This window comes from Pongo pygmaeus, chromosome 9, assembly GCF_028885625.2.
Source record: "Pongo pygmaeus isolate AG05252 chromosome 9, NHGRI_mPonPyg2-v2.0_pri, whole genome shotgun sequence".
Taxonomy (NCBI): domain Eukaryota; kingdom Metazoa; phylum Chordata; class Mammalia; order Primates; family Hominidae; genus Pongo; species Pongo pygmaeus.
The window spans coordinates 33,114,225-33,141,384 of NC_072382.2; the positions used below are offsets into that span (position 1 = coordinate 33,114,225).

General features: G+C 51.1%; 1 protein-coding gene across 1 annotated transcript in view; it reads left to right on the forward strand.

The window, feature by feature from the left end:
• The window catches only part of ABTB2 (ankyrin repeat and BTB domain containing 2), a 207,481-nt gene that overhangs the window by 159,918 nt on the left and 20,403 nt on the right, over positions 1–27,160 (forward strand). The window contains exons 3-5 of the mRNA XM_054440770.2: positions 175–388; positions 24,367–24,519; positions 26,553–26,718. Coding sequence (XP_054296745.1) covers positions 175–388; positions 24,367–24,519; positions 26,553–26,718 — 533 coding nt within the window. The remainder of the gene's footprint in view (positions 1–174; positions 389–24,366; positions 24,520–26,552; positions 26,719–27,160) is intronic.

Here is a 27,160-nt window from a genome sequence, read left to right on the forward strand (position 1 = left end):
GCATCTAGGTGACAGTTTCCACCTCCGCCTGTTGGCTGCAGGGCAAACAGTAATTATGCACTAAGGCAAGGGAGCTTCAGCCAGGAACATCCTTGGAAGAATGCGGGCTGTGAACTCAGACTTTGTCTTCTTTTTTTCTCTTCCTCCCCTCTGCCCTCCCCACCCCCCCACCAGGTGACTTGGTCTCCCGTGCCATGCACCACATGCAGGGGCGCCACCCCCTGTGCCCGGGCGCCAGCCCTGCCCGCCAGGCCCGCCAGCCGCCACAGCCCATCACTTGGTCCCCCGACGCTCTCCACACGCTCTACTACTTCCTGCGGTGTCCACAGATGGAGTCCATGGAGAACCCCAACCTGGACCCCCCGAGAATGACCCTGAACAATGAACGGTAGGGATCTTCCTTGGGCTGAGCACCTGGTGGGACGTGCTCCCAAACGTGCATTGACCGACTGACTGACACTGACTGATGACTGACCGACAGGATGAGAAAGGGGCCCTGGAGCTGTGCTGTGCCTGTGAGGAGGTGCCCCAGGAATTCCGACGGATGAAGGCCTGCACTGGTGTGCAGTGGGATTTTTTTCTTTTTTCCTCTGAGCTGATGCAGCATGGGGCCACTGAGGCTCAGAACACGTGCTTCAGCCTCTGTGCCCAGTCTGGCATGAGCTCACTGGGCTGTCTGAAATTCAGCTGCCTTGTTATAAAACGAGATAGTCACACCCACCTAGAAAGGTTAGTGCTCTGAGAAAAAGCATGTAGGATGGGGGCTAGGTGGGAACTGGCCCTTGGCCGATGGTAGCTGTCACCTCTTTTCATGGGGTTATCCCATTCAAAAGTGATCAAATGATCATTGCTGCCGTCATTGTTATGAGGGGTCTTGGGTGTGTTTTGCCCCATCCTTTCATTTAACAGAGGAGACCATCGTGGCCCTGGCAGCTCTCTGATCTCCAGCAGGTTAGCGGTTGAATAGCCCCTGGACTCAAGCCTGTGGGCTCCTAGTCAGGTACTTTCACTAGAGGGTCCCAACACTTTCCTAGCTGGGAGCAGGGCTGCAAAGAACAGATGTGCAGGTTGTATACTGCACAACAGAACCCAGTGAGGGGCATGAGTAGGGGATGCACCTGGGGCCATGTCAGCCTGAGGACAGGATACCTTTTCTTTTTTTTTCTTTTTTTTTTGAGATGGAATCTCGCTCTGTTGCCCAGGCTGGAGTGCAGTGGCACGATCTCGGCTCACTGCAAGCTTCGCCTCCCAGGTTCACGCCATTCTCCTGCCTCAGCCTCCCGAGTAGCTGGGACTACAGGCGCCGGCCACCACACCTGGCTAATTTTTTTTGTATTTTTAGTAGAGACGGGGTTTCACTGTGTTAGCAAGGATGGTCTCTATCTCCTGATCTCGTGATCCGCCTGCCTTGGCCTCCCAAAGTGCTGGGATTACAGGCGTGAGCCACCGCACCTAGTCTTAGGATAGTTTTTCTAATGGGTTTTCTCTGAGGGCTGCCTTTTGAAATTTTCTACCTGGAAAATATGCTTTTTTATAACTTGTCCCAAACATTGTATATGCTGGCATGAGCCTCACATGGAGGCCACTGCTTGGCCACTTAAGGTAAGCTCTGTCCATGGGCTCAAGAGTTGTGTATTTGAGGGGCCAGGAAGTCGGAAAGGCTTGCACTCGGTTTGGGAAGCCCCATCCGCACACATTTCACCACACAGTGAGGCCCAGGAAAGGCAGAGCCCACGGGACTCGGTGTCCCACCTGGAAGGAGACGATCTGAGACCTCAACATTGGAAGTCCTGGGGTCTCTGCAGTCCCCTTGCCCGGCTGCCCGCTGTCTTTGGGGGGCATTGAGTCTCATCAGCTCTGTGATCCACAGCTAGCTCCACAGCCAGGTCTGCTTCCTCAGTGCCCCAGAAAACAAAGGCACTAAGGTGGATTTACTGAGTGTTTACTATGTGCTAGGCACTGTGCTGAGCACTTTGCAGGCAGATGCTCGCTTAATTCACACACTACCAAGAAAGAGGTGTTCTTCAGAGCCCCATTTACAGATGAGTAAGTGGAGGCATGGAGAGACTAACTGGCCCCACGACAGAGGCTGCGCCCCTCATAACCACTACACTGTACCTCCTGTCGCTAAGAGGAATGTAAAACAGCAGTGGCCCAGTGCACGCGTAGTAGGTTCCCAGTAAATGGTACCATTGCTGTTATCAGTACTAGTATCCTTATGTCATCATTGTTTTACTTCTCTGGGAGTTGGAAGGCAAATGCAAGTCTGAGGAGGGCCGCCGTGGGCCTGACACAGCAAGAAGGCTGCAGGTGGAGCCCTGGGCATCCTGAAAGACACCTTTGGCGGGAGCTGGGGCCAAAGCACAGGCCCTAAGCCCCAGCTGTTCCTGCTTTGTGGAAAAGTGTTGTGGTTGAAGGAGTCAGCTGGGAAGGAAAAAGGGCAGGGAAGACATCTGGGAGGAAGGGGCAGGAGGCTTGCTTGCTATTTGGTAAGGTGCTAGGCTGAGGCCGGGTCACCCACACAAAGGTGACTGGGAGGACAGGAGCCTTCTTCAGTCCTGTTGCCCTGGTTGCTGGGCCCTCAGGCTGTCATGGCTATAGGCCCAGGGGCAGGCATTCCTCTGCTGGCACTTTCTCCCGCCCCCCTGGGCATCTCTGTCATGTCCTGTGGCTTTCCCCCAGGAGGGTTCCCAGCCCCCTGTACTCTAACACACAGCATCAGGGTTTCTTCATGATCTGAGTTGCACAGCGCTATGTGGTTATAACAGCTGAGCTTGCATGGTAATAGACACACGTGCATGTGTTTACATAGCCATTTATTTAAAAACCACACTATCTGTAGCACTAATAATTTGGTAGCAAAGATATTTTTCCATGAATCATTTCAGATGAATATCAGACACATGGGGAGTTGGAACTCCCATTAGGAAAAAAAAAAAGAACCAAATTTTTAAGTTTTGACACAGAAAGGAGGACAACCCTAAAAATACCTGAGGGAGCCAACAGCGCGACGGCTCCCCAGTGGCCTGGCTCCTGTCCCTGAGCAGATCTGCTGCCCTCTGGCTCACTGACAGGGAAGGCCCTGGAGGCTGTGGGGATCCTTCCTGGGAGCACTGAGCTCACAGCATTACTGCAGGCTGGGCTGGGCCAATGTCCCATCAAGGCCCCAGCACCCTGATACCCTCACCAGAGCTCTGGGGAAAACCTCTCCCGATGCAAATAGCAGCTAGAGTTTGCTAGGGTTCCCGAGTGACAGAGCTTTGCTTTTGTGAGTTTGGGGATGTGCGCTGTCTGTCTCTTGCTCCACTTCATCCTCTTGAAGCCCCATCCTCTGTCCCACCTGGGAGCATGGTGGACTGAGTTCACCCAGCCAGAATTGGACGGAGCCCCTGATTTCAGTGTGACCGTGGTTGTCTGGCTGTAGAGGCTGTCTGTTTGGGGATTGGTGGCTCTCTGGGTTTGCTTGGGATTAAGTGACCTCCTCTACTGCCTTGCACACATGGGAGAAGGAGCTCAGTTTGGTGATACGGGTTTGGCAGCATGACACCATCAATGGAACCACTCAAGTCTGTACCCATATTTCTGCTTTAAAGAAAGGGACACTGATTCCTTCAATCAGGGGCTATGTCTGACCACATCCATGGCGACAAAGGGAAGGGACGTGTGTTCATCTCTTTTGTGTGGAGCTCACTGTGGTGTTCCCTGCTAAGCCACCTGCTGCTTCTGCAGTGTTCGGTGGGGACTTCACCTCTTTCCGTAAGAGGCCGTCTCCCCAGAGCTCTCTGCTCTGGTTTGGGAGGAGAGACAATGGGAGGAGGGAGTGGCAGAAGCAGCAGCAACTCAGAGTGGTGAGCGGGCAGCTTTGCAGGGAATGAGAAGCCTCTAACCTCCTTTCATCTTCTGCTGCAGTGAGCCTGGTACATCAAGAAACAGTACAGGCTTTGGGGCAGAGGCTGGGCTCAGAGGGCCCTTCCATGCCTCAGGCTCTTCACCTGTAAAATGAGGCTGAGTAATTCTATCTGGTAGGACAAAGTGAGATAACATAAGCCTTTCCTTTAAAGCCCATTTCTACCTACTTCTAGGCCCAAAGAACATCAGCAAGTTTGGTGCTATCATTACCTCCATTTCACAAGTGAGGACAGGAGGCCACGGGGTACCTAGCTGATAAGTGGCGAGGCCAGGATTCAAACCTGAGGTCTCTCTCACCTCAAGGCCTTTGCCTTTCCCTGTGCCAGGCTGTGGCTTTCCCAGCTGGCTGCTGAGACCTGATCCTACAGCTCTGAGGCATACTGGGTGGGCCCTGGCCTTTGGAGCCACCTTCTCTGGGGCCATTCCAGCCCCACCCCCTCACTATCCTGGGAAAGCTCTGCAGCTGGAGTCTCCCTGCACCCTCCCAGGGTGCCTTTCTCACTGGCAGCTTTGCATCCCAGGCACCAGCCAGGCACAAGGCAGGGTCTAAAACACAGAATTAGTCACAGCTGCTGCCCTGCAGGGTGTGTCGTCACCCAAGATCAAGCTCAGAAAGTGAAAGAGCCTCCTGTCAGGGATCCAGGTTGCCCAGGGAGATTGGGAGCCTCCTTCCTCTGAGGTCTGGAGGAGAATGGACAACCATCTGGTTAGATGTGGTCCTTGTTGGTTGTGCCTGGGGGCAGAGGGATGGGCTAGCTGGAACAGAATCTTTGGCAGAGGATATACCTCGTCAGCCATCACCCTCCTGGGGAATGAGAGGTCTGGGGCAGTAAGGATAAAGACTACGCAGACACGTAGGAAGGCAGGAGGGCTGCCAGCTTGCCAGCAAATTGCTGGAAGGCAGCGTCATCAAGTAGAGGAGACAGAGGGAGACATGCAGTCAGAGGTGCAGAGGGCCTGAGGTCGACAGGAGGTGACCATTTCTCCACATCAGAATCTGGGCTGCTGGAGGGCTTAGGGTCCCCCAGGCACCCTTCCAGACTGCATCTACTGTGAGCAGCAGCAAAGAAGCCAGACCCCTGAGGAGTGGCCAAGCAGAGAGAGTGGGAATGGCAGAGGGCCACTGGTCCACAGAGCGGTCCGCTTGCTAAGCCTCAGATCCTGGCCTCTTGCCTCATTCTCCCCAGCCCTGCACAGCACGTCTCCGCCTCTGTGGAGGGAGACACACTCAGAAGGCTTGGAGCCTGCTGGTATCCAGGACATGAAAACAGGAGGAGTGTGGAACCCTTCCCAGAGTTCTGATTTGGGGTCAGGCCTAGAAACCTCTGGTGTCATGACTTCATAGCCAGCCAGAATAGCCCCATCTGAGGAGTGCCCTGCTATTCAAAGGCGTGCATTTGAGATCTACCTTGCCACTTTTTATAACCTTCAACCAGTCATTTAACCTCTTCAAGGCTCTTAATCATCTGTAAGGTATGCGGACCCAATGAATTAACATATTTTTGGGGTTTTCTTGGAAACAGGGTCTTGCTGTCTCCCAGGCTGGAGGGCAGTGGCAAAATCTCAGCTCACTGCCTCCTTGACGTCCTGGGCTCATGCAATCCTCTCACCTCAGCCTCCCCAGTAGCTGGGACCACAGATGTGCCCCACCACACTTGGCTAACTTTAAAAAAAATTTTGTAGAAATGGGGTCTCACCATGTTGCCCAGGTTGGTCTCAAAATCCTGGGCTCAAGCGACCCTCCTGCCTTGGCCTCCCAAAGTGCTGGGATTACAGCCATGAGCCACTGCACCTGCTCACTACATACTTTTAGAACAGGGCCTAGGGCACACTGAGTATCTGTTCTTATGATTATCAACACGATGGTTTGTATCAGGCAGGGGAGCAGCATATACAGAGTCCAAGTGGCTAGAGGAAGCAAGGCACCCCGGAGAGACGGGTGACAGGGAGGAGCAGAGCAAGGGAACACAGGCACCGTGGTGCAGGATGGAGCACAGAAGTGGACGGACCTTGTGGGCCAAGACACACAGGGCTGAGCTTGTGGCTGAGAAGGTCCTGCCCCCATTGGTCCAGCTATTTGTGATTGGCTGGGTTTTATTTGTCCTTCTTCCCACACTTCCCTTCTTGGGGCCTGAACCCTTCTAAGAATAAGGGCAGCAGAGGGTCCAGGAAGCCCCTCCCATGTTGCTTGCCTTGATGCTCCTATAAAGGTCTGCCTTGGAGAAGTCTGATATGTAGTTCTGCACCCCCAGACAGGTTGAGAAGAGACGAGACCAGAGTGCTGATGTGATACTAATCTTGCTCTCCAATTCACATAGAGCTCTTTTTGCTAGGGCTACCAGGACCTGCTCAGAGGTTGAGGCTCTTGTCCAGGTGAGATCCTGGCAGATGACAAATGTGTGTCCGGCCCAGCTCTTGGCTTCCCTGTTCCATATCAGGCTAGACAGAATTTCAAAGAGCTGGAGCCAGCGAACGTGTCAGTGCTCTGGGTTCCAGCCACTTTGTTGGAAACGCACACCTGGGGCTTTTTTTTCTTTAAGAGACTGCCTCACTCTGTCACCCAGGCTGGAATGCAGTGGCCCAATCATGGTTCACTGCAGCCTTGAACTCCTGGGTGCAAGTGATCCTCCCACCTCAGCCTCCCAAGTAGCTGGGACTGTAGGTGCATGCCACCATGCCACCTGGGGCTTCTGATGGTGACCAAGGGGAGGAGGGTGCCATGAGCCTCTTGGGTCATCCCAGAGGTGTTATCTCGGCTACCTTCTAGGAGTATGACCATGTCAACTCATCTTCCAGGGCCTCAGTTTCCTCATCAGTAAAACGGTGAAGATAGTAATATGGCTCCTACGGTTAAATGAGATAATACAGTAAAGCACTTAGCTCAATGCTAGGCACATAAAAAGTGCTTATGAAATGGTGTCTCCTCCTCATTATAATGGCCATAAACACTTTAGATGGCATGTTTGACACTCAGAGCAGGCTCTCTTTATTGAGGTAGCATGACATTTCCTAAAATGTGATTCTCAAGTGATATCTGGGTCAGTAATACTACTAATAATACAGTTACTAATACTACTACTGATGATATTACTACTAATTAACCACTACCACTATGACTAATATAATACAATTACTAAGATTACTGCTACTACCAGCATTACCACTACTGCTAGTTATAGCGAGCATTATAGAGCACACATTCACAGACAGATACTGTCTTAAGTGCTTGACTTACTCCTATTTCTCCCTGGACTCCTGCGGATCCATGGAGAAGGGCTCTAGGAGAATGATAAAGAGTGGCTTGTGAGTCTCCAGCCTGATGACGGAGACAAAAGTAAGACAGAAGTAGACAAATGAGCAAAACCCACCAGACAGTGCAGGAGGAAGCTCAGGTGCATGAAAGTGCACGAGGTCAGCCCTCAGGCTCTGAAGCCTGCCTGGATTCCAATCCCAGCCCTGCCACTCACAAGCTGGGTGGCCTCAGGCATGTCATTTACCCTCTGCGTCTCAGTCTCCTTTTTTGGGGGGGGGGGGGGGCAGCGGGGCGGGGCTGGGGCAGGGGCCAGGTGGAGTCACACTCTGTTACCCAGGCTGGAGTGCAGTGGCGCGATCTTGACTCACTGCAGCCTCCACCTCCCAGATTCAAGCGATTCTCCTGCCTCAGCCTCCCGAGTAGCTGGGATTATAGTCACGTGCCACCGTGCCTGGCTAATTTTTATATTTTTAGTAGAGACAGAGTTTTGCCATGTTGGCCAGGCTGGTCTCGAACTCCTGTCCTCAAGTGATCCACCTTCCTAGGCCTCCCAAAGTGCTGGGATTACAGGGATGAGCCACTGCGCCCAGCCCTTCTTAATAGGGGATTAATAGTGCCAACTTCATAGGGGTGTTGTGAGGATCAAGTGAGTTAATATACGTAAGGCACTTAGCATAGTGCCTGGTACACAGTAAGAAGCAGCAGCAGCAGCAGCAACATCACATTTAAGAGGATTCTGAGAAGGCTGGAGTAGGTGGGGGACATGTCAGAGCAGACCTGGGATTTTTAACTGGGTCTTAAATGACAGCCACAGAAGCTTGGGAGAGGTGAATGGCATGGGCAGCAAGAGTCACAGAAGGACTTTTGTTGTTTCAGAGCATAAATTTTATAACAGAAATGGACCTACACTTTAAAAACATAAAAATTAGTTGAGTGGTTGTTGTTGTTGAGACAGATCTCACTCTGTCACCCAGGGTGGGATGCAGTGGCGTGATCACGGCTCACTGCAACGTCGACCTCCTGGGCTCAGGCAATCCTCCCACCTCTGCCTCCTGAGTAGCTGGGACTGTAGGCCCACTCCGCCATGCCTGGCTAATTTTTTTTTTTTGTAGAAACGGGGTTCGCCGTGTCACCCAGACTGGTCTTGGATTCCTGGAGTCAAGGGATCTGCCCGCGTCAGGCTCCCAAAGTGCTGGTGTTACAGTTGTGAGCCACAGTGCCCAGCATTTTTTATTATATATATATTTCTTTTCTTTTCTCTTTTCTTTTCTTTTCTTTTGGCTAGTCAAGTGAAACAGTGGGAGTGGCGAAGGAACAAGGAAATCTGTAACTGGTTGTGATCGATTAATTGTAGAAACCACTGCACTCAGACCAGCAGTTGGTTTCTTAAGTCATCGCTGATTGTTGTTTATCTAGGCAAATGCTTCAAGGTCAAGCTGTAGGTCATTGTTTTCCCAGTGGAAAAAGAAGTGCATCCTCTGAGCCGCTGTGGGATGAGGATCAAACCCCAGCTCTTTTCTTCTGGCTCTATGATCCAAGCAAATCACTTTACCTCTCAGAGTCTCCGTTTCCTCCTGCATAAGGTAGAGATCTGAACTGTGCCTGCTTCCTAAGGTGGGGAAATGCCCTGGTACGAGTGAGGTGCCACATCGAGGCACCTCTTTGTTCCATTCCAGATGCAGCAGGGAGAATGTTTCCCTCAGACAGCACTTTACATAAAGAGGACATGCCCACAGATAGGCTGTGTGTTCAGTCTGAAGAAGTAGGCTCGTTAATCTTTTGCTCAGCTTGCGAAAGTGTTTTCTTATCAAATAATAGAGATGATGGCAGTGGTGGCTTTATGCTACTGACTTCTGAGTTCCTTAAATACCATTTCAAGAAGATTTGCAATGTTAAGCTCTTTTCTCTCCTTTCCTCTCCCCCTTTTTGTGCATTAAATTTCCATCTGTTTACCCAAAATGGAAGTAAATGAAATAAGAATAGCTATTGGGTGAATTAAGTACTTGTTTCCGTGTATTCCCCAGGCTGGCGCATCCACTAGCCTCTGAAGGGACTTGTTCACAGTCTACGGTGCACACAGGGAGCTTCCTTTCCACTGCCAGGAACCTCCCTCACTGTACCCTCTTTTTGTTTCCTTCAGAGCACCTTCCTCTATCTGAAGTCACCTTGCTCATGTCTGTTCCCTCCCCACCCTTCCGGAATGTAAGTGCCCTCGCTCTGCCCTGTTCCTGCTGTGTCCTCAGCACAGTCCCCGGCATGTAGAGTTAAATATTTTGTTAAGTTAATGAAGTAGGTGGTAGAACCTAACGGTTGGGTTCTTTGGAGTTAAAAAGGCCATGATATGGGGTCCCGGCTCTGCCATTTACTAGCTGTGTGACTTTGGGCAAGTTACATGATTTGCCAAGTCTCAGTTTCCCTTGCTTGAAATAGAAAGTGACTTGAAATATTTCCAGAATTTTTGGTGAGGGGCGAAGAAGGTAGCTACATGTTAAGGATGTGGCAGAGAATAAGGTGTTTGTGCATGGCAGCTGCTATTAACAGAATAATCACTGTTACCATAAGCCTGCGTGAAGGCCAAAAAGACCATGTTGTGTTCAATGAACAAGCAAGCCAAAAACATTTGTAACAGCAAAAATCATATCTTCTCAACATGCATGTCTTCTCTCCTTCTCATCCCTCCCTCCCTCCCTCCCTCCGTCAGTCCCTGCTCTTCAGTCCATCTTAACTCAGCCCTCACAGTAGCTGGGAGCCAGGTGAGTGCGAAGGGTGAGAGGCTCACACCTGTAATCCTAGCACCTTGGGAGGCCGAGGTGGGAGGATCACTTTAGGAGTTCAAGACAAGCCTGGGCAAAATAGTGAGACCCCATCTCTATAAAAATGAAAATTAGCTGGGCATGGGGGTGCATGCCTGTAGTCCTAGCTACTCAGGAGGCTGAGTGGGAGAATCTCTTGAGCCCAAGAGTTCAAGACTGCTGTGAGCTATGATCTCACCAACTGCACTCAGCCTGGGCGACAGAGCAACACCCCATCTCACCAAAAAAAAAAAAAAAAAAGGCAAAGAAGATAAGGTAGACAAGAAGACCACATCACAGAGGGCTTGTTAAATGAGGCCCATTTTGGACAGGGACATCTACAAAATTTAGCCTTATCACAACCTGCTCAAAGATTTCAAAGAACTCTACAAACTGGATTCCATTTAGCTATGGGATCAAAGACGAAGCCAACTATCAGTCACTCTTTAAAGCTGGTGATGTCCCTGGCCCCACGCCTGCTGGGTTAGCCATAGTGCCTATGTGCAATGGACTGTGGTTGCTGAAGGTTAAACTTAGAAGAGACCTGATCTATCTTTACATGGGCTGGAAGCATCTAGACAAAGTTTTACAGTTTACAGAGCTTGTTTAGTACACAGCTCTCTAACAGGCCCTTACAGCAGCTCTCGGAGGAAACTATTAAATTCCCATTTATAGCGAGCAGACTGAGGCCTTGAGGAGGTCCGAGGCATGCCCACCATCACAGCTGGTAAGAGACAGATCTCAGCTCAGGAATGGAGGTCTGTCGTATCAATAATAATGCAAGGAATTCACATTGCTCAGAGTGATAAATCCCTTCCCCTCCCAGGAGGGGAGAGGGTGAGACCCCGGAGCCGGGGATCTCGGTCAGCACCTCCTTTTCCCAGAGTGGTGTGGGCAGCTTGCTCTCAGCTACTTGGGGCCTCTTTCTCAGCAGGCTTGCATTGGCTGGCTCTGGGAGGCCAGCCTGGGGGTGGGCGTCTGCCCAGCATCCGAGAAGGAGCGAGCCAGGGATTCGGGGCAGGAAGTGTCAGTGCCACATAACAGGGATAGAGACAGGACAGGATCCTGGCCCGGCCTCTGACAAGCACCCCCCAGGGCTGGCTGTTGCATGGGACTTCCTGTCCCATTGTTGGACCCACTGGTCCTCGCAGAAAAGAAGACTGGGAACTGCCGGGCCCAGGGAGCTTCATTCATTTGGAGTGTTTTTGTAACACGGGCAGCAACAATCCCCTTTGTCTGCAGTCTTGCCAGGATTCTCAATGCAGGGAATTCCCAACTCTAAAGGGAATTGATTTTGCTTTCTTAAAGAAGCCTGCTTCCGAGGCGAAGCTGGAGAGCATTCAGACCCTCAGGATGGGGGGAGGACAGGAGCTGGGTGGTATCTGGAGCCAAGCCGGGCTGGTTCCTGGCGTGCTCTCACTTGCCTGCCAGGCAGCTCTTCGGATTTCTATCCTCTTGCAAAACCAGCCTCCCTGACAGCTGTCTGTGACTTGCCCCTCCCCACTTTCACTGCTTTAATATTTGTGGATTTGGGGGGAAAGGGCTCTTAAGGTACCTGGGGTGCACCCCCTGAGGCACTGGAGCCCAGCCTTCTGTTCCTGGCCGAGTTCAGGGCCTGATGAGGCTGAGAGAGCAAAAGCTGAAGGTTGGGCAGAGCAGTGCCGTGGGCCCCAAGGTGAACCTTTCTCCATCACGCCTCCTTTCAGCTTTCCACCCACCAGGGCTCAGAGCATTTCATGCCTGCAGTTTGGTATCCTGAAAGACCCCCAGGGCGGTTTGGGGGGTTTTGTTGTTGTTTAAAATTGACACATAATAACTGTATATGTTTATGGGGTACAGTGTGATGGTTAAATACATGTATACATTCTATAATGATCAAATCAGGGTCCTTAGCATGTCCATTGCCTCAAACCTTCATCAGTGCTTTATGGTGGTGACTTTCAAGATCCTCTTTTCTAGCTGTCTTGAAACATATAATACATTGTTATTAACTATAGTCATCATACTGTGTAAGGGAATACTAGGACTTATTTTTCCAATCTAACTATAACTTTGTACCTGTTGACCCACCTCTCCCCCCAACCCCACTCCAGCCTCCAGTGACCATTCAGAATGGTTGGGGTATTTCAGAACCAGACTGATCACCATTGTCTAGCTATGTCACCTTGGACATGTGACCTACCCTCTCAAAGGCTGTTTCTGCATTTGTAAAATGCAGACTAATAAGTATATCTCCCTTGCAGGGTGGCTGTTTCAGAGGTAACATACGCAACCTCACACCCACCTGGCACACAGTAGGCCCTCAGCACATCTCAGCAAGGTGGCTTTGCTGCTCAGAAGCCAATGCCAGTCTTCCCTGCAGCTGCCCTTGTGATGTGGATGCACAAAGCAGGGTCAGACCCTGTCCTCCGAGCTTTCACTGTCTCTTCCTCTCTCTCTGGCTGGGCTGGAGTGTACCACCCCTCCATAACCCCCATCCCATCAACAGCTCAGGTCAAAACACTGCTTGCCAGTCAAGAATTTCACTCTCATATCAGGCTTCAAGAGCCCTCATGCCACTGCTTCTTCCTAGAAGTTTCTAGAAACTCTTCAGCTGACAGTCTGAATGGGTCATCTTTCTGCCTTATGAGAGTTGGGGAAGGTGAGTGCTGTGTGATTACAGTTAGCTGAATCCAAACAGGATTACCTATCCCAAGAGCCTAAACAAAAGTCCCCCAACCCTGGCCCAAAGCTCAGCAGATAGGATAAACCTCGGGGTCCTCCCACGTCTGTCTTCTTGGCAGAGGCCGATGGGTGGTGGCAGGTGCCCTCGGGAGGGAGGTATGTTTGAGCAGGTTGGAGGTCCCCGCCTGTCTGGTTTCCATGTGGTGAAAGAGCTCGTGGTCCCTAGTGAGCCACTACAAACACCGCTCATGGGAGAAGAAAGCAGGTCCCTGGCACATGGCTGCAGTGAGCCCCATGGGTGGGGCATGGCCAGTAGGCCTGGGAGCTGCTTCCCAACGAGGTGGAGAGATGCTGGCTTTCACACCTGCCACCCAAGGGTGTGGGAAGCACTGAGGCCCAGGCCTGCTGGACCAGCTGCCTGCCCTTGTGCTGGGGCAGCCATGCTGGGGAGTTCCGGCCTGAGAAATGAGGCAGATGTCCTGGCCCTTGCAGGGCTAGGAGCCCTCCCTGCCGTGTGGGAAAGCGAGGAGGGGTGGAGGCCCGTGCGCAGTCTCCGCTGGAATCTGTACCATCTCACCCACACGCGATGCCGCCCTGGAACCAGGCCTGATTCCCAAGGACAGATGGCTGTGTACCCTCCACTGAGGCTCAGACACGGTAACATCTGCAGAACCACAGCCACCTTTTCCTATTCCTGGTGACAGCTCCATCCCTACATCCTAGCTGCCTTCCCAGAAGCTGCCTTCCTAGAAGCCGCCTTGGCCCCGGGCTGCCGTGCTTCCCCTAGGAAGTTGTTGCATTTGGAACACTCTCCTGTGAAATAGCTGTCTTTTTACTGGGGAATTATTTCCTTTTTTTTCTGAAAAGAACTCTTTGCCAATACCCAAGCCAACTCAAGCTTCTAGGAATGAAAGACGAAGCAGCTCCCCCTTCGGTGAGAGTGCTCTGGAGCCCTTAATGAACAGTCCTGGAGGCCGGGCGCAGCGGCTCACGCCTGCGCAACATAGACCTGTCTCTACAAAAAAAAAAACACTTTTTAAAAATTAGCCAGGCCTGGTGGCTGAGGTGGGAGGATCGCTTAAGCCCAGCAAGCAGGTTGAGGTTGCAGTGACCCTTGATCACACCACTGCACTCCAGCCTGGGCGACAGACGGAAACTCCCCGTTTTTTTGTTTTTTGTTTGTTTGTTTTGTTTTTTTGTTTTTGTTTTTAAAACAAAAACAAAAAAAGTCCTGGAGTAAGAGCAGCCCCTGAAACCATGTTAGCAGCTGGAGGACTTTGCCTCCAGGAGTGAGAAACGTGCCTTGTGTTTATAAATTCAAAAATGGAGTTTCTAACACCGGCTTCTGTGTGGAGAGATGGGGAAACATCAGTGAGCAAAAATGCCTCTGCCTTCAGAGAAGATATAGTCCAGAGGAGAGACCGTACAAAACCATACCAACCAAGTCATTGCAAATTGGACGAGTGCTGTGCAGGCACTAAGGTAGGGCTGAGTGCTGGAGGGCAGAGGGAGGCCTGCTTCTGAGGGGGTGAGCAGGAGCACCTCCCCCTGCCTGCAGACAGCATGAGCCCGGCAGCAGGCCACCGTGGGCAGTCTCTCTAGCCGAGGGCAGTACGGTGACCATATGTTCTGGTGTGCCCAGCCCAGTTCTAGTTTACACCCGGTAGTCCCAGTGCTGGCGGTAGCTCCCTTTTTCCCTCTCAAAAATCATCCAGCTGGGCACGGTGGCTCACGCCTGCCATCCCAGCACTTTGGGATGCCAAGGTAGGCAGTTGGCTTGAGCCCAGGGGTTCAAGACCAGCCTGGGCAACATGGTGAAACCTTGCCTTACAAAGAACACAAAAATTAGCCGAGTCTGGCGGCACACACCTGTAGTCCCAGCTACTTGGGAGGATGAGGCAGGAGAATCACACAAGCAGAGGAGGTTGAGGCTACAGTGAGATGTGATTGTGCCACTACACCTCCAGCCTGGGCGACAGGGCAAGACCCTGACTCAAAGGAAAAAAAAATCATCCAGTTTGCATCACAAATTGTGGTTACTGTGCCTAATACTCATCATCCCTAAGATGAAGGAGATGGGCCAGCCCCAGGTGAAGAATCTGAGTGGCTGCGGAATGTCGTCTTCAGAAGCTTAGACTCAGGGATACTGCCTAGGTTCATATCCCAGCTCTGCTCCTTGGCAGGTGCATGACATAGGGCGAGTGACCTCACCTCTCTGGCCCTCAGTTTCCCCATGTATAAAATGGAAATAATAATAGTACCTGCTACATCAGGCGGCTCTAAGAAGCAGATGAGCCACTAGATGTCCGGGGCACTGTGGCAGCTGCTTAGTAAACGTGCCGGAAATGTTAGCTGTTTGCATTTTTCTGTTACTCCTGGAGGCCCTGATTGTCACATGGTGGACCTCCCATCTCACTGCTAACACAAACTCTCAGGCTCCTATGGATACCTGAAGGGCGACCCCTGGGGAGAGACAAGGGAAATCACCCAGAGCTAGTCATGACTTGGTTGGCTCTAAATTTCTCTCCCTACGTGTATCTGGGCAAGCTTCATCTAGTGCCTCTAATCTGTACCAGATGAGTTTTAATAGGAAAAGTGAAATCTCCCCCCCAGAGAGCCCCGTGCCCCACCTCAAGCAGAAGTCACCTGGGCACAAGTGGAGATTCTGCTGTGGGCTCAGCTGTGGTTCAGAGGCAGCCTGGTTGCTGGAGGAGATAAGGCTGGGGGTCCGAAGAGGGAGCCATGCCCAACTCTGCCTCCAAGCCACGCCAAACCATTCTGGTTTACCCAGCAATTCTAGAAAAATAATGAGTACAAGATGTGAGCCGGACTAGAAATGCTTCTTTTGTGCAGAGTGAAATCTGACTTAGCGGGATAATGTTGGTTTTTTATCCTACACGGATGTTTTGGCTTGGTATTAGGCCGTGGTGGCTGTGTGGAAATCTCAGGGAAGCTATGGTGAGGGCCTCATTGCTGGCCCTGCAGAGCCAGCCCTGACCTTCCCAAAGAAGTCTGTTCATGGAGCCGTCACTTGCTTAGGAAAAGCTTGGCATCTTTGCAAGTTCCTGACGGTGCCACTTGGCACCCCCAGCCCAGACAAGACAGGGAGGGGCATGGGAGCAGTGTGTTTCATGGCATGATCCATGAGAAAGGGTGAGTCCAGGGGGATGTGACCCCATTCAACCCCAGTGCTTGGCTCTGACTCCCACTGAAGGTGGGGTAAAGTTAGTGGAAGAATTTAGGGCTGAAGGTGGGAACCACTGGGGCCACCCTCTCCCTTGATCGTCATCTCTGGCCTGTCCTTTCCTGGACTCCCAGGGTGCTTGCAGGTGGGGCAGGCCACAGCTTAGCGGGTGATGGGGAGCTCTCTTGGGAGCAAGCCTGTGTCACAGTGTACCTCCCAGCCCTGGGAGCCGGGCCTGCACCCCAGACCACCCTGTCTTCCCAGAGCTAAGCTTGGGCCTGGTCTCGAGGCCCTTCTTAGCTTGTGGGTGTGTCCAGGGTCTGCCTGAGTCTTTGTATTCAGCTCCTCCTGGGTGGATGGAGAAGGGCAAACCTGCTGGCCTCATATGCTCGGCCTGCCAGGATGGGAACAGAGACCTGAGGCTTGTGCTTGGGGCCCGGGTCATGTGGCCTCTGGTTACAGGCCTGTGCCCCATCTGCCAACCTGACTCACTCTGGGGCCCCTGCCTACCCCGGGGAAGAACAGAGCCTGCTTTGAGCTGGAAACTGGAGGGGTTTCCTGTTCCATGTTGTTAAGACACCACTTATAGGACTGTAATCCCAATAAATCATATGCTTTCTGAGTGCAACGGGGTTGTTGTTTTTTGTTTTTTTTTTTTCTTTTCTTTTTTCCGGGCTACAGGGGCCTCTTAAAACCAAGGCCTTGGCTGGACGTGGTGGCTCACGCCCATAATCCCAGCACTTTGGGAGGCCGAGGCGGGCAGATCAGGAGGTCAAGAGATTGAGACAATCGTGGCCAACATGGTGAAACCCTGTCTCTACTAAAAATACAAAAATTTGCTGGGCGTGGTGGTGCGTGCCTATAGTCCCAGCTACTCAGGAGGCTGAGGCAGGAGAATCGCTTGCACCTGGGAGGCGGATGTTGCAGTGAGCCGGGATCGTGCCACCTCACTCCGGCCTGGGTGACAGAGCAAGACTGCGTATCAAAACAAAACAAAACAAACCAAGGCCTTAAGAAGCTTATACTCTTTCATTTTTTAAAGGGGGAAAAATAGCTTTCTCATTCCTGGTTCCATTGAGGGGCCTTAGGAGACCCTTGGATTGAACAATCAGGCTCACCTGTATGATTAACTTAAAGGCAGATGAGAGAGGCTGTTATGGCACCTGGGTCTAGCATCCCTATTGCAGCTGAATTGGCCGTGTAAACTTGAGCAAGGCGCTTAGCCTCTCTGGGTTTCCTTTTCCTCCTCTAGCAATGAGAGGAGGTGGTCAGGGAGTTCCCATGCTTCTCATATAAAAAGACCCATTTCCATTGGTCTATTTCATGTGCTCCCCTTTATGTACACAAAGACAAATGCTACCAGAAAGCCACTGACCTTTTTAAGTGGCTTTGTCCATCTCTGGGATTTGTCTGCACGTATGTATGACGGTATTTAGGTTAGGCCTTTGGGCTGTTTGCAGCATTTGAGGACAGATCAGGGGTTGCTGATCCCTTGAAGTAATTCTCTGCTCACCCACCCTCACCACCACACACGTTCATGACCCAAGGCCTCTGGGTCTGTGTTCCTTGCTGTTGCCCCTCCCTTGTGTGAGTTTTTTCACTGCCAAGGCCAAGAGGCTGCACTGCCAGAAACAGTTTCCAGCTCACACTCGACATAGTGGTTGCATTTGTTTTCTCTGTTTTATGAGCTGGGATGGAGTGGGTGGTGGGCAGCCTGCTGGCAGACTTTTGCAGGCTTTACATGTTTATACTTGCTGTGGGGGGAGGGCAGAGAGTTGGCTGGACTTTCAGAAAGCCGGAGCTGAGGCATTTATAGAACCAGATTCCTATAGCCCTTTTTGCTATTATATATTTTCTCTGTCAACAGACACTAAACTAGTAATAATAGTTAACATTTATGGAGAAGTTACCATGTTCCAAATATGATGCTAAGTATTTTACATGCATGCTTCTAGCTGTTTTGTGAGGTGGTCCTATTATTTATACCCATTTTGCTGATGGAACAACTGAGACCGGGAGAAGTGAAGTAACTTGCATGGACCCACATAGCTGAACTCATTGGGAATACACTGGATTCCAACCCAGGCCATCTCCCTCGGGTGTCCATGCTCTTGGTCACCATGCAGTAGGTACAGCTACTATCATATGGAGTCTGTGAAATAAAAGCAAAAGGGCTCTCACAATGAAAGGAGTTAAAAACCACGAACTTTGGCAATTTCCTCTTTAATACAAAATATGGCCCACAGAGGATGATGATCTGCCCAAGGTTATAGAGCAAGTTCAGTTGTATAAAAGAAACTAGAACTTTCTTCCAGTGAGGATGCCACAGGGAAGGCGTCTAGGACCTTCGGATCCCTTTGCCAGGAGCATGCATGCAAGCCATACATCACTCTAGGATTCACCAGACCGTGTGCCACCAGAGGCAAAATGCCAGCTCCGTGCCAGTGCCGCCTGCCAGCCCCTACCAGCTTTGTCCTAGCCATCAGCTGTGGTCTTCCACAGCAACAGTCCTCAAAGTGTGGTCCAGGGACCCCTGAGGTCCCAGGGACTCTTGCCAGGAGTCCACAGGGCCAAAACTATTTTCATAACAAGAAGTTATTTGCCTTTTCATTCTTGTTTTCTCACAAGTATCCAGGAGACTTTTCTAGAAGCTGTGTGATATCATGATGTCATCACTCTGACGGCAAATGGGACATAAGCTTGTGTGTTCATGTGTTTAACGTTTTCTCAGTTTTAATTTCTGATACAGCCAACATCCGTAGAATAACACACATGAACAAAAGCTCTTTGAGGTCCTCATTATTATTATTATTATTATTATTTTGAGATGGAGTTTCACTCTGTCGCCCAGGCTGGAGTGCAGTGATGTGGTGTGATCTTGGCTCACTGCAACCTCAATCTTCTGGGCTCAAGCAATTCTCCTGCCTCAGCCTCCTGAGTAGCTGGGACTACAGGTGTGTGCCACCACACCCTGCTAATTTTTGTATTTTTAGTAGAGATGGGGTTTTGCCAAGTTGGTCAGGCTGGTCTCAAACTCCTGACTTCCAGTAATCCGCCCACCTCAGCCTTCCAAAGTGCTGGGATTACAAGTGTCAGCTGCCATGCCCGACCAATTTTTAAGAGTATATATAGGGTCCTGAGACCAGGGAAAAAATTGAGAACCACTATTCTGAGGTATCAGATCCAGCTAAGGAAAAATTTAGCAGGCAGAAAGGCTGAACAAAGGGAGATTTTTCAGCCCCGACCCGGTCTCCTGGCTCTGGCCCTGCAGATATCTGCATTCGGGCATGGAACGGCCAAGCTCAGCCTACGGGAAACGCAACAAGTGGAGAATGAGAACTTCTTTGGGATCTTGAGGATAGTGCACACATCAGTCATTCTCAGCCTTGCTCCTTCAGGCCCTCTCACCCTGGAGTTCTCACACAGCCACACTGTTGCAGATGGGAGTTTTTAAAGGGGTTTTCCAGAATGGCCAGACATGCAGGTCCAGCTCTTCTCAGCCTTCCCAGCAGACTCCATGGAATTACCAGGAAGGAAACAGTAGCCTGGAACCCACAGCCCATGGAAGGCATGTTCCTGAGAAAGTCCATGAATTACTTCTCTTTTTACCTTCCCACAGATCCCAGGCAGGGGAGGTGGGTGGGCCAAGGAGAAAGGCCTGAAGGGGTCAGTTTGGGGGCCTTGTTTGTACATGTAGGCACCAGCCACCTCCCCAGAGGCAGAGGGCTAATCTAGATTTCTGTATATTGAAAGAGGCAGAGGGCTAATCTAGATTTCTGTATATTGAAAGTATTAATCAGTTTTCAATTCAGGAAGCAGCATTCTGGGTATTGTAAGCAGGAGATGATTTAATGCAGGGAGTTGGGGGTTCACAGAATCATTGGAGGAGCTCATGGAGCAGGGTGTAGGCTGAGCATCCAGGAATGATGAACTCGCCCATTTGGGGAGCTGCTCCCTGAGACAGCGCCTGGAACTGTGAGTTTGAAGAACACCTCTGGAGCTGCAGTTCAGGAGTAAAGCTGGAATCAAGAAGGCGTTGCAGCCAGGCACGGTGCCTCATGCCTGTAATCCCAGCATTTTGGGGGCCGAGGTTGGCAGATCGCTTGAGCTTAGGAATCGAGACCGGCCTGGGCAACATGGTGAAACCCCGTCTCTGCTAAAAATACAAAAAATTAGCCAGGCATAGTGGTGCATGTCTGTGGTGCCAGCAATTTGGGAGGCTGAGGTAGGAGGTTAAAAAAAAAAAAAAAAAAAAAAAAAAAAGGCTTTGCTACTGCTTTTATCATTTCACCATCACTACCACTGCCTCTGAAGCCTCAGATAGGTGGAAACTGGACTGGAATGTTCTGTAGGAAAAAAAAACCCCTCAGTTTTCATGACCTGGTTTGCTAGCAAAAACAGACAAAGGGAACACAAAGGTGGCCTCTGCCTCCCATTCACTTACCAAATCTCATGCAGCATATCTTAATGATAAAACCTAATTTCCAGAATCCCAGCTGCAAAGGAGTCTGGGAAATGCAGTTTTTAATTTTCCACCTCACCAGCCAAGATGGTAAAGTGAGGGCTGAATGAGCCAATCCCCAGTGTATACCCTCCAGGACTATCAATACTGCATTTTCTCAAGTGCTGAGTTCTAAGGAGCATGAGGCAGGGGGATGAACCAAGATGCCACCTGATTAGACTTCATAATTTCCCGCATTCCCTCTTGGATTTCCCCTAGTGCAGCTAGGAGATGCCTCTTAGAGTTTTAGTAGCCACACGTGGTGCTTTGTCTTGGCTGTTGGCCACAATAGGGAAGAATGGTTGGCAAATCCACGGATTATCTTTTTGTTTACACTTCAGTCTCCAGTACTGATGGTTGAAATAAAGGCTTTTCCTGCAATCAGAAGGACTGATATATAGAAGCATGTCTCTAAGCTTGCCTTCCAGCCCTGTAATGTAAGAATTGTGAAATCTAAAAATATTTGGGGGAAATTGGGCATTTATGTTTAAGGGAACTCTTGGAGGGATAATTCATGAATAGATTGTTGTTTCTTCCTAGACTACACAAGCTCCCCCCATAGAATCTCAGCTTCCTACTCTAATGAGTCAACACTAGGCTCTTGAAAATTATACACCATTCTTTTCTGGGCAGAAACATGACTTGGTCCATAACTGAAAACCTGGGTACACTATAGTAAGTTACTGATGTTCATCCATACTTTTCGTCACTCAGCAAAACTTTCTACTAATAATTTTGTTTGTTTGTTTGTTTGTTTGTTTGTTTTCTTGAGACAGGGTCTCTCTTTGTCTCCCAGGCTGCAGTGGAATGGTGCGATCATAGCTTACTGTAGCCTCCAGCTCTTGGGCTCAACCTGTCTTCCTGCCTCAGCCTCCCAAGTAGCTGGGACTACAGGCGTGTGCCAGCAGGCCTGGCTTCAGTGAACATTTATTGAGGACCTGCCATGTCAGGCCCCAGGCTGGGCATATTTCAGAGAATACAGAGATGAGGAAGTCATTGTTCCTATGCTTAAGGAACAGTCTGGTTAGGAAGATAACATGCATTCATGGCTATTGCTGTAAAGGAGAGTTCTCAGTGATCTCACAGCAGGAGATATTTCTCTTTTTTTTTTTTTTTTTTTTGAGACGGAGTCTCGCTCTGTCACCCTGGCTGGAGTGCAGTGGCATGATCTCGGCTCATTGCGATCTCTGCCTCCCAGGTTTAAGCGATACTTATGCCTCAGCCTCCTGAGTAGCCGGAACTACAGGTGAGTACCACCACGCCTGGCTAACTTTTGTATTTTTAGTAGAGACGGGGTTTCACCATATTGGGCAGACTGGTCTCGAACTCCTGACCTTGTGATCCACCTGCCTTAGCCTACCAAAGTGCTGGGATTACAAGTGTGAGCCACTGCACCCAGCCCCCCTTTTTTGTGGGGGGGAAAGAGAATCTGGGAAGGCCTCTGAAGCAGGTGGCATTGGAATGGAGTCTTGAAGGATAAATAGGATCTAGACAAGCAGGGGTGAGAGCTGTTCGTTCTCATGCATAGATGGGAGCAGGCAGGGTGGGCCTGAGGTCCATGAATGCTGGTGGTATGTCCTGGTAACGGGGGTGAGCCATGGCAGGAGATAGGGTTAGGTGAGGTTCTGGGAGTCCTTGAGGGCCAGAGATAGTGAGGCTTTACTGGCCTGTGGCCCTTTACTTCATACAGATTGGTACGCTTAGTGGATCAGTTAAGTGGCTCAAACCCAGAAATAGTTTTGGAAATGACAGAACCAGAACATCAGAATACCTTCCCAAAGGAAAGACCTTTAAGATCACTTCTGATTACAGAAAATCCCTAACTTATGATGGTGCAACTTACAATTTTTCAGCTTTACTATGGTGTGAAAGCGATATGATTTAGTAGAAACTACTTCGAGTACCCACACAACCATTCTGTGTTTTACTTTCATACAGTATTCAGTAAGTTACATTGATGTTCAACACTATTATAAAACAGGCTTTGGGTTATATAATCTTGCCTAACTGTAGGCTAATGTAGGTGTTCTGAGCATGTTTAAGGTAGGCTGTTCAGTAGGTGAGGTGTATTGAATGCATTTTCGCTTAGGATATTCTCAACTTACTATGGGTTTATTGGGATGTAACCCCATGGTAAGTCAAGGAGCATTTATATTTGTTTGCCAGTTTTTAAAATAAAAGCATTCTTTGCCCTCAATGGGGAGAAGAAACTTTTAGAACTCTGGAGATGACCCAAACTTTTGGAGACCTGAGATAGGGGTTCCGAGGGCAGCCCAGGCTGACTCCCTGGAGGTGGCTTACTTCCTAGCAGAGGAGAGAGAATGGACATCTTTTTCCTGGCGGGAGCACTTAGCTGCATGTCAAGGGGAGAGACCGCAGTGACCGCACAGGCCGGACGCTCCAAGAGCCCCGAGGGAGTTGGGGTGGCTGGAGGCCTGGCCACCTGCCCCTGGCTGCCTGCCCGCTCCCTGGCTTAGTTTGAAAGGAAGGACAAGAGTGGCATCGGGAGGGGCTGGGAACAGGCAGGAGCCGGGAGGCTGACTTTTGGGCTGTCATCAGAGAGAACAGCATGAGTGAGGGACAGGGCTCCAGGACTGCCTTGTTCCCGTGACGGAGCAGGGAAAGAGCTCCGTCCATTCTGGGCAGAGCAGGTGGGTGTCCCACGAAGTCATGAAGCCACAGGCTGCCATCCGGGCCCCTCGGCGGCGGGGAGGTCTGTTGGACGGCCAAGTGGTCTCCTGAGAGGGCTTCAACACGGAGCCTTGCCAGAGCTGGCAGAGGACAGAAACGCGTCCCCGCCCCCCTGGCTGAATCTGAGCCGCTGGCCGAGGGCCGGGGCGGGCGCGGCCTGAGCCGCAGTCAGGGCCCAGCACAGGCTGTGCACATGGCGTCCCCTGGTGGCACAGAGCGTGCCTCATGCGCGGCGCCCCGGGAGTTTGCAGCTCTAAGCCTGCCGCTGCCTCTCCCTGTTTTTGTGGGCTCTTAGTGATACTTGGACCCGCTAGGACCATTCCTCCCTATGGGACTTGAGGCCCCTACTCTTTTTCTTTCTTTCTTTCTTTTTTTTTTTTTTTGAGACGGAGTCTCGCTCTGTCGCCCAGGCTGGAGTGCAGTGGCGCTATCTCAGCTCACTGCAAGCTCCGCCTCCCGGGTTCACGCCCTTCTCCTGCCTCAGCCTCCAGAGTAGCTGGGACTACAGGCGCCCGCCACCACGTCCGGCTAATTTTTTGTATTTTTTAACAGAGACAGGATTTCACTGTGTTAGCCAGGATGATCTCGATCTCCTGACCTCGTGATCCGCCCACCTTGGCCGCCCAAAGTGCTGAGATTACAGGCGTGAGCCACCGAGCCCGGCCAAGGCCACTACTCTTTCCTGAGCACCAAACTGGGGGCAGCCCTCGCCTGGCACACGAAATGGTGTCAGCCCACCTCGGCCTAGGTGTCAGATGAGGAAGGAGTGGTCATTAATGTTGCACAACAGCGTAATAGGCGTCATCCCATTTGGCCTCATGACAGCCTCGATAAGGAGGTATCACACATGTGCTACAGATGGAGAAACAGACTCAAGTGTGCTTGTCGGAGGGGATGGTGACGTGACCCTGCTGGTGGCAGCCCTGGGTTTGGACCTGGGTCTGTGAGACTCTTAGCTGTGCAGCCTCTCCCCTCTGCAGAGAAGAACACCTGGGGACCCTGACTGAACTCTTTGGAGGGGGCAAGGTCCCCAATTCCACACACTGGGGAACTGCTCCTTCCCTGGGCCACCTGAGGGCCCTCAGGTTCTGCTAATGGCCCATGACGGAAATTCCTTCTGTGCATTGCAGGTACAGTCGGGGTCTCTGTGAGCAGAAGGAGCAGGTCCCTTGCAAGGGGTGATCAGCCTTGGTTGCCACTTGTAGGCATGTGTGTGCTTAAGGGGTCCCCTGCTGCCCTTCAGGGAGCACTCTCCCTAGGCCTGACCCTCTGCTGCCCAGCAGGGACCCCCTGACCCTAGGATTGACCCTCTCTCTGCTGCCCCACAAGGAGCACCCTCCCAGGCCTGACCCCTCTCTCTGCTGCCCCACAGGCCCTTCATGCTGCTGCCGCCCCTCATGGAGTGGATGCGCGTGGCCATCACCTACGCAGAGCACCGCCGCAGCCTCACCGTGGACAGCGGCGACATCCGGCAGGCGGCCCGGCTGCTGCTGCCTGGTCTGGACTGTGAACCTCGGCAGCTCAAGTATGAACCAGGGAGGAGGGAGGGCCCCGGCATCCATGACGTGCCCCCAGCGGCTCCCCTCTGCTCACTTCTTCCCCAGATGGCTGGCAGGGGGTCAGAGGGCAGGGGCTACAGCACATTTGAGCTGCTCTAAGGGTGTCCTCTGCAAAGGCCAAGCCTGAGTATGGGAACAGATCTATTGTAGACCTTGGCTGCTGTCTGGAAACATCTCCTGCAGCTGCTGGTCTGCTACACAGACGAAGCACACATTGGGACTGGGGCAGGAGAGCCCACACATCTAACTCTTTGGGATGCTTGGGGACTGAGGGGCAGAAGTGGGCCCGTTCTTTCCTCTGTTCCTGTAATTGACACCACATGGAGCCCTTACTGGGTGCAGGTGCTGTGAGCCCTTCCTCTTTATGTGCATTATCTTAGTCCTCATGACAAGTACAGAGAAGAGGCAATCATGCGCATCTTACAGATGAAGAAGCTGAGGGTCAGAGGGGAACAGTAGCTTGCCCACAGATACTCAGCTAGCACTTTACCATGCCCACATTTGAACCCAGGTCCATACAGCCTCCAAGCCTGTGCTCCTAATTTCTTTCCCTAAGTGCCTCTCACAGTAGACTCATTTGCTGAGGAGCTTTTCTAGAGAAGCTTCCCTGGCCATCCTAGGCCCGTGAGAGCCTTTTATCTATCTATCTCTCTCTGTCTCTCTCTCTCCATATATATATATATTTTTTTTTTTTTTTGGAGACACAGTTTCACTCTGTTGCCCAGGCTGGAGTGCTATGGCGTGATCTCGGCTCACTGCAACCTCTGCCTCCTGGGTTCAAGCGATTCTCCTGCCTCAGGTTCCCAAGTAACTGGGATTACAGGCATGCACCACCACATCTGGGTAATTTTGTATTTTTAGTAGAGACTGGGTTTCACCACGTTGGTCAGGCTGGTCTCAAATTCCTGACCCCAGGTGATCCACCCACCTTGGCCTCCCAAAGTGCTGGGATTACAGGCGTGAACCACTGCTCCTGGCCTTATATCTTTTTTTTAACCCTCTGCCCAAACCCAGGTTATGGCCTTCTCTGTCTTCATATGGAAGGCCCAAACCCCATTCTAGGACATGAACTTTCTACACTTTGGCCCAACCAAGGCTCCAGACCAAAGCTGCCAACTGGACATCTGTGATGTGCCCCCTGTAACACAGGCGTTATCTGTGACTTTCCTTGTAGGTTGCGTTGATTGCAAATGGCAGTCTATGCCACTCTCTACCATCTCTTTGGTACTTCTGAGCCTCACCAGGAAGCCTTAAAGAGAGAGAATGTAGAGCTAAACACTAGAACCTGGCCGTGGTGACCATTTATAGGCTGAGTGCAGCCTGCTCAACACAAACAGTATACAGCCAAGTGCTGAGGCACGAGTCTGGGTGTGAGCTGCTTCCTGCTTGGGGCAGACCCATAACAGATTGTTTTACATGAGTCTTTGTTTTCTGCCAGTTGAAGCAACAAGGGCTCAGAACACTTACTTATTTACTTATTGATTGATTGATTGATTGAGACGGAGTCTTGCTGTGTTGCCCAGGCTGGAGTACAGTGGCACAATCTTGGCTCACTGCAACCTCTGCCTCCTGGGTTCAATTGATTCTCCTGCCTCAGACTCCTGATTAGCTGGGATACAGGCACATGCTACCACGCCTGGCTAATTTTGTATTTTGAGTAGAGACAGAGTTTCACCATGTTGGCCAGGCTGGCCTTGAACTCCTGACCTCAAGTGATTCATCTGCCTTGGCCTCCCAAAGTGCTGGGATTACAGGTGTGAGCCACTGCACCTGCCTCCCAAGCAATTTTTTAATGTACTTAATAGAAAAGCGGAAATGTGTGCTCTTCATATGACAGAACATGATGGGGACAGTAATTACTGATCTGATCATAACTCCCTGGTACTTCTCCCCACCCATCCTCATCCTCACTCTACACGTAAACCTCACACGTGTGTCACATCATTGAAAGCTGCTGTCTGCATACAGTCACACGCACCTTTGGGTCTCTTCTGGGCAGACCCGAACACTGTTTCAGTTCCTTCCGGAGGCTGGATGCCCGAGCAGCTACTGAAAAATTCAACCAGGACCTGGGTTTCCGCATGCTCAACTGTGGGAGGACAGACCTCATCAACCAAGCCATCGAGGCCTTGGGGCCGGATGGGGTTAACACCATGGATGACCAGGTACGTCCTGAGAGCTCCACAAAGACAGGCACAAGGACCAAAGTTGGGAATTCTCAGCTCCCAGCATTGGCGGCCCTCTGTCCTAACCCTGAGACTTGCTCAGCTCTGTGCTTCGAAGAGGCAGGCTACCTCCCTGAATCCTGCCCTGCCTGGTCATGTGGAATGTCAGCTTGGAGACTTCTAGTACCCCTTGGAAAAACTTTGTCATGTGGCTTCCGCTTCCCTGGCTGGACAGCTGGCCACTGTTTCAGGTGGTGCAAGGCTAGGAACGAGTCTGGGAGAGTGAGTTTCATCTCCAGCTAGGGACACGATCGCTAACCCTGTAGTACGGCCTATTGTGTGCCGACTACTTGCCAGGGCATGGAAACCCTTGTCCTCATGGAGATACCATTTTAGTGTGGGAGACAGATAAGAAGAAACACAGACATGTAAAATGTAGAGG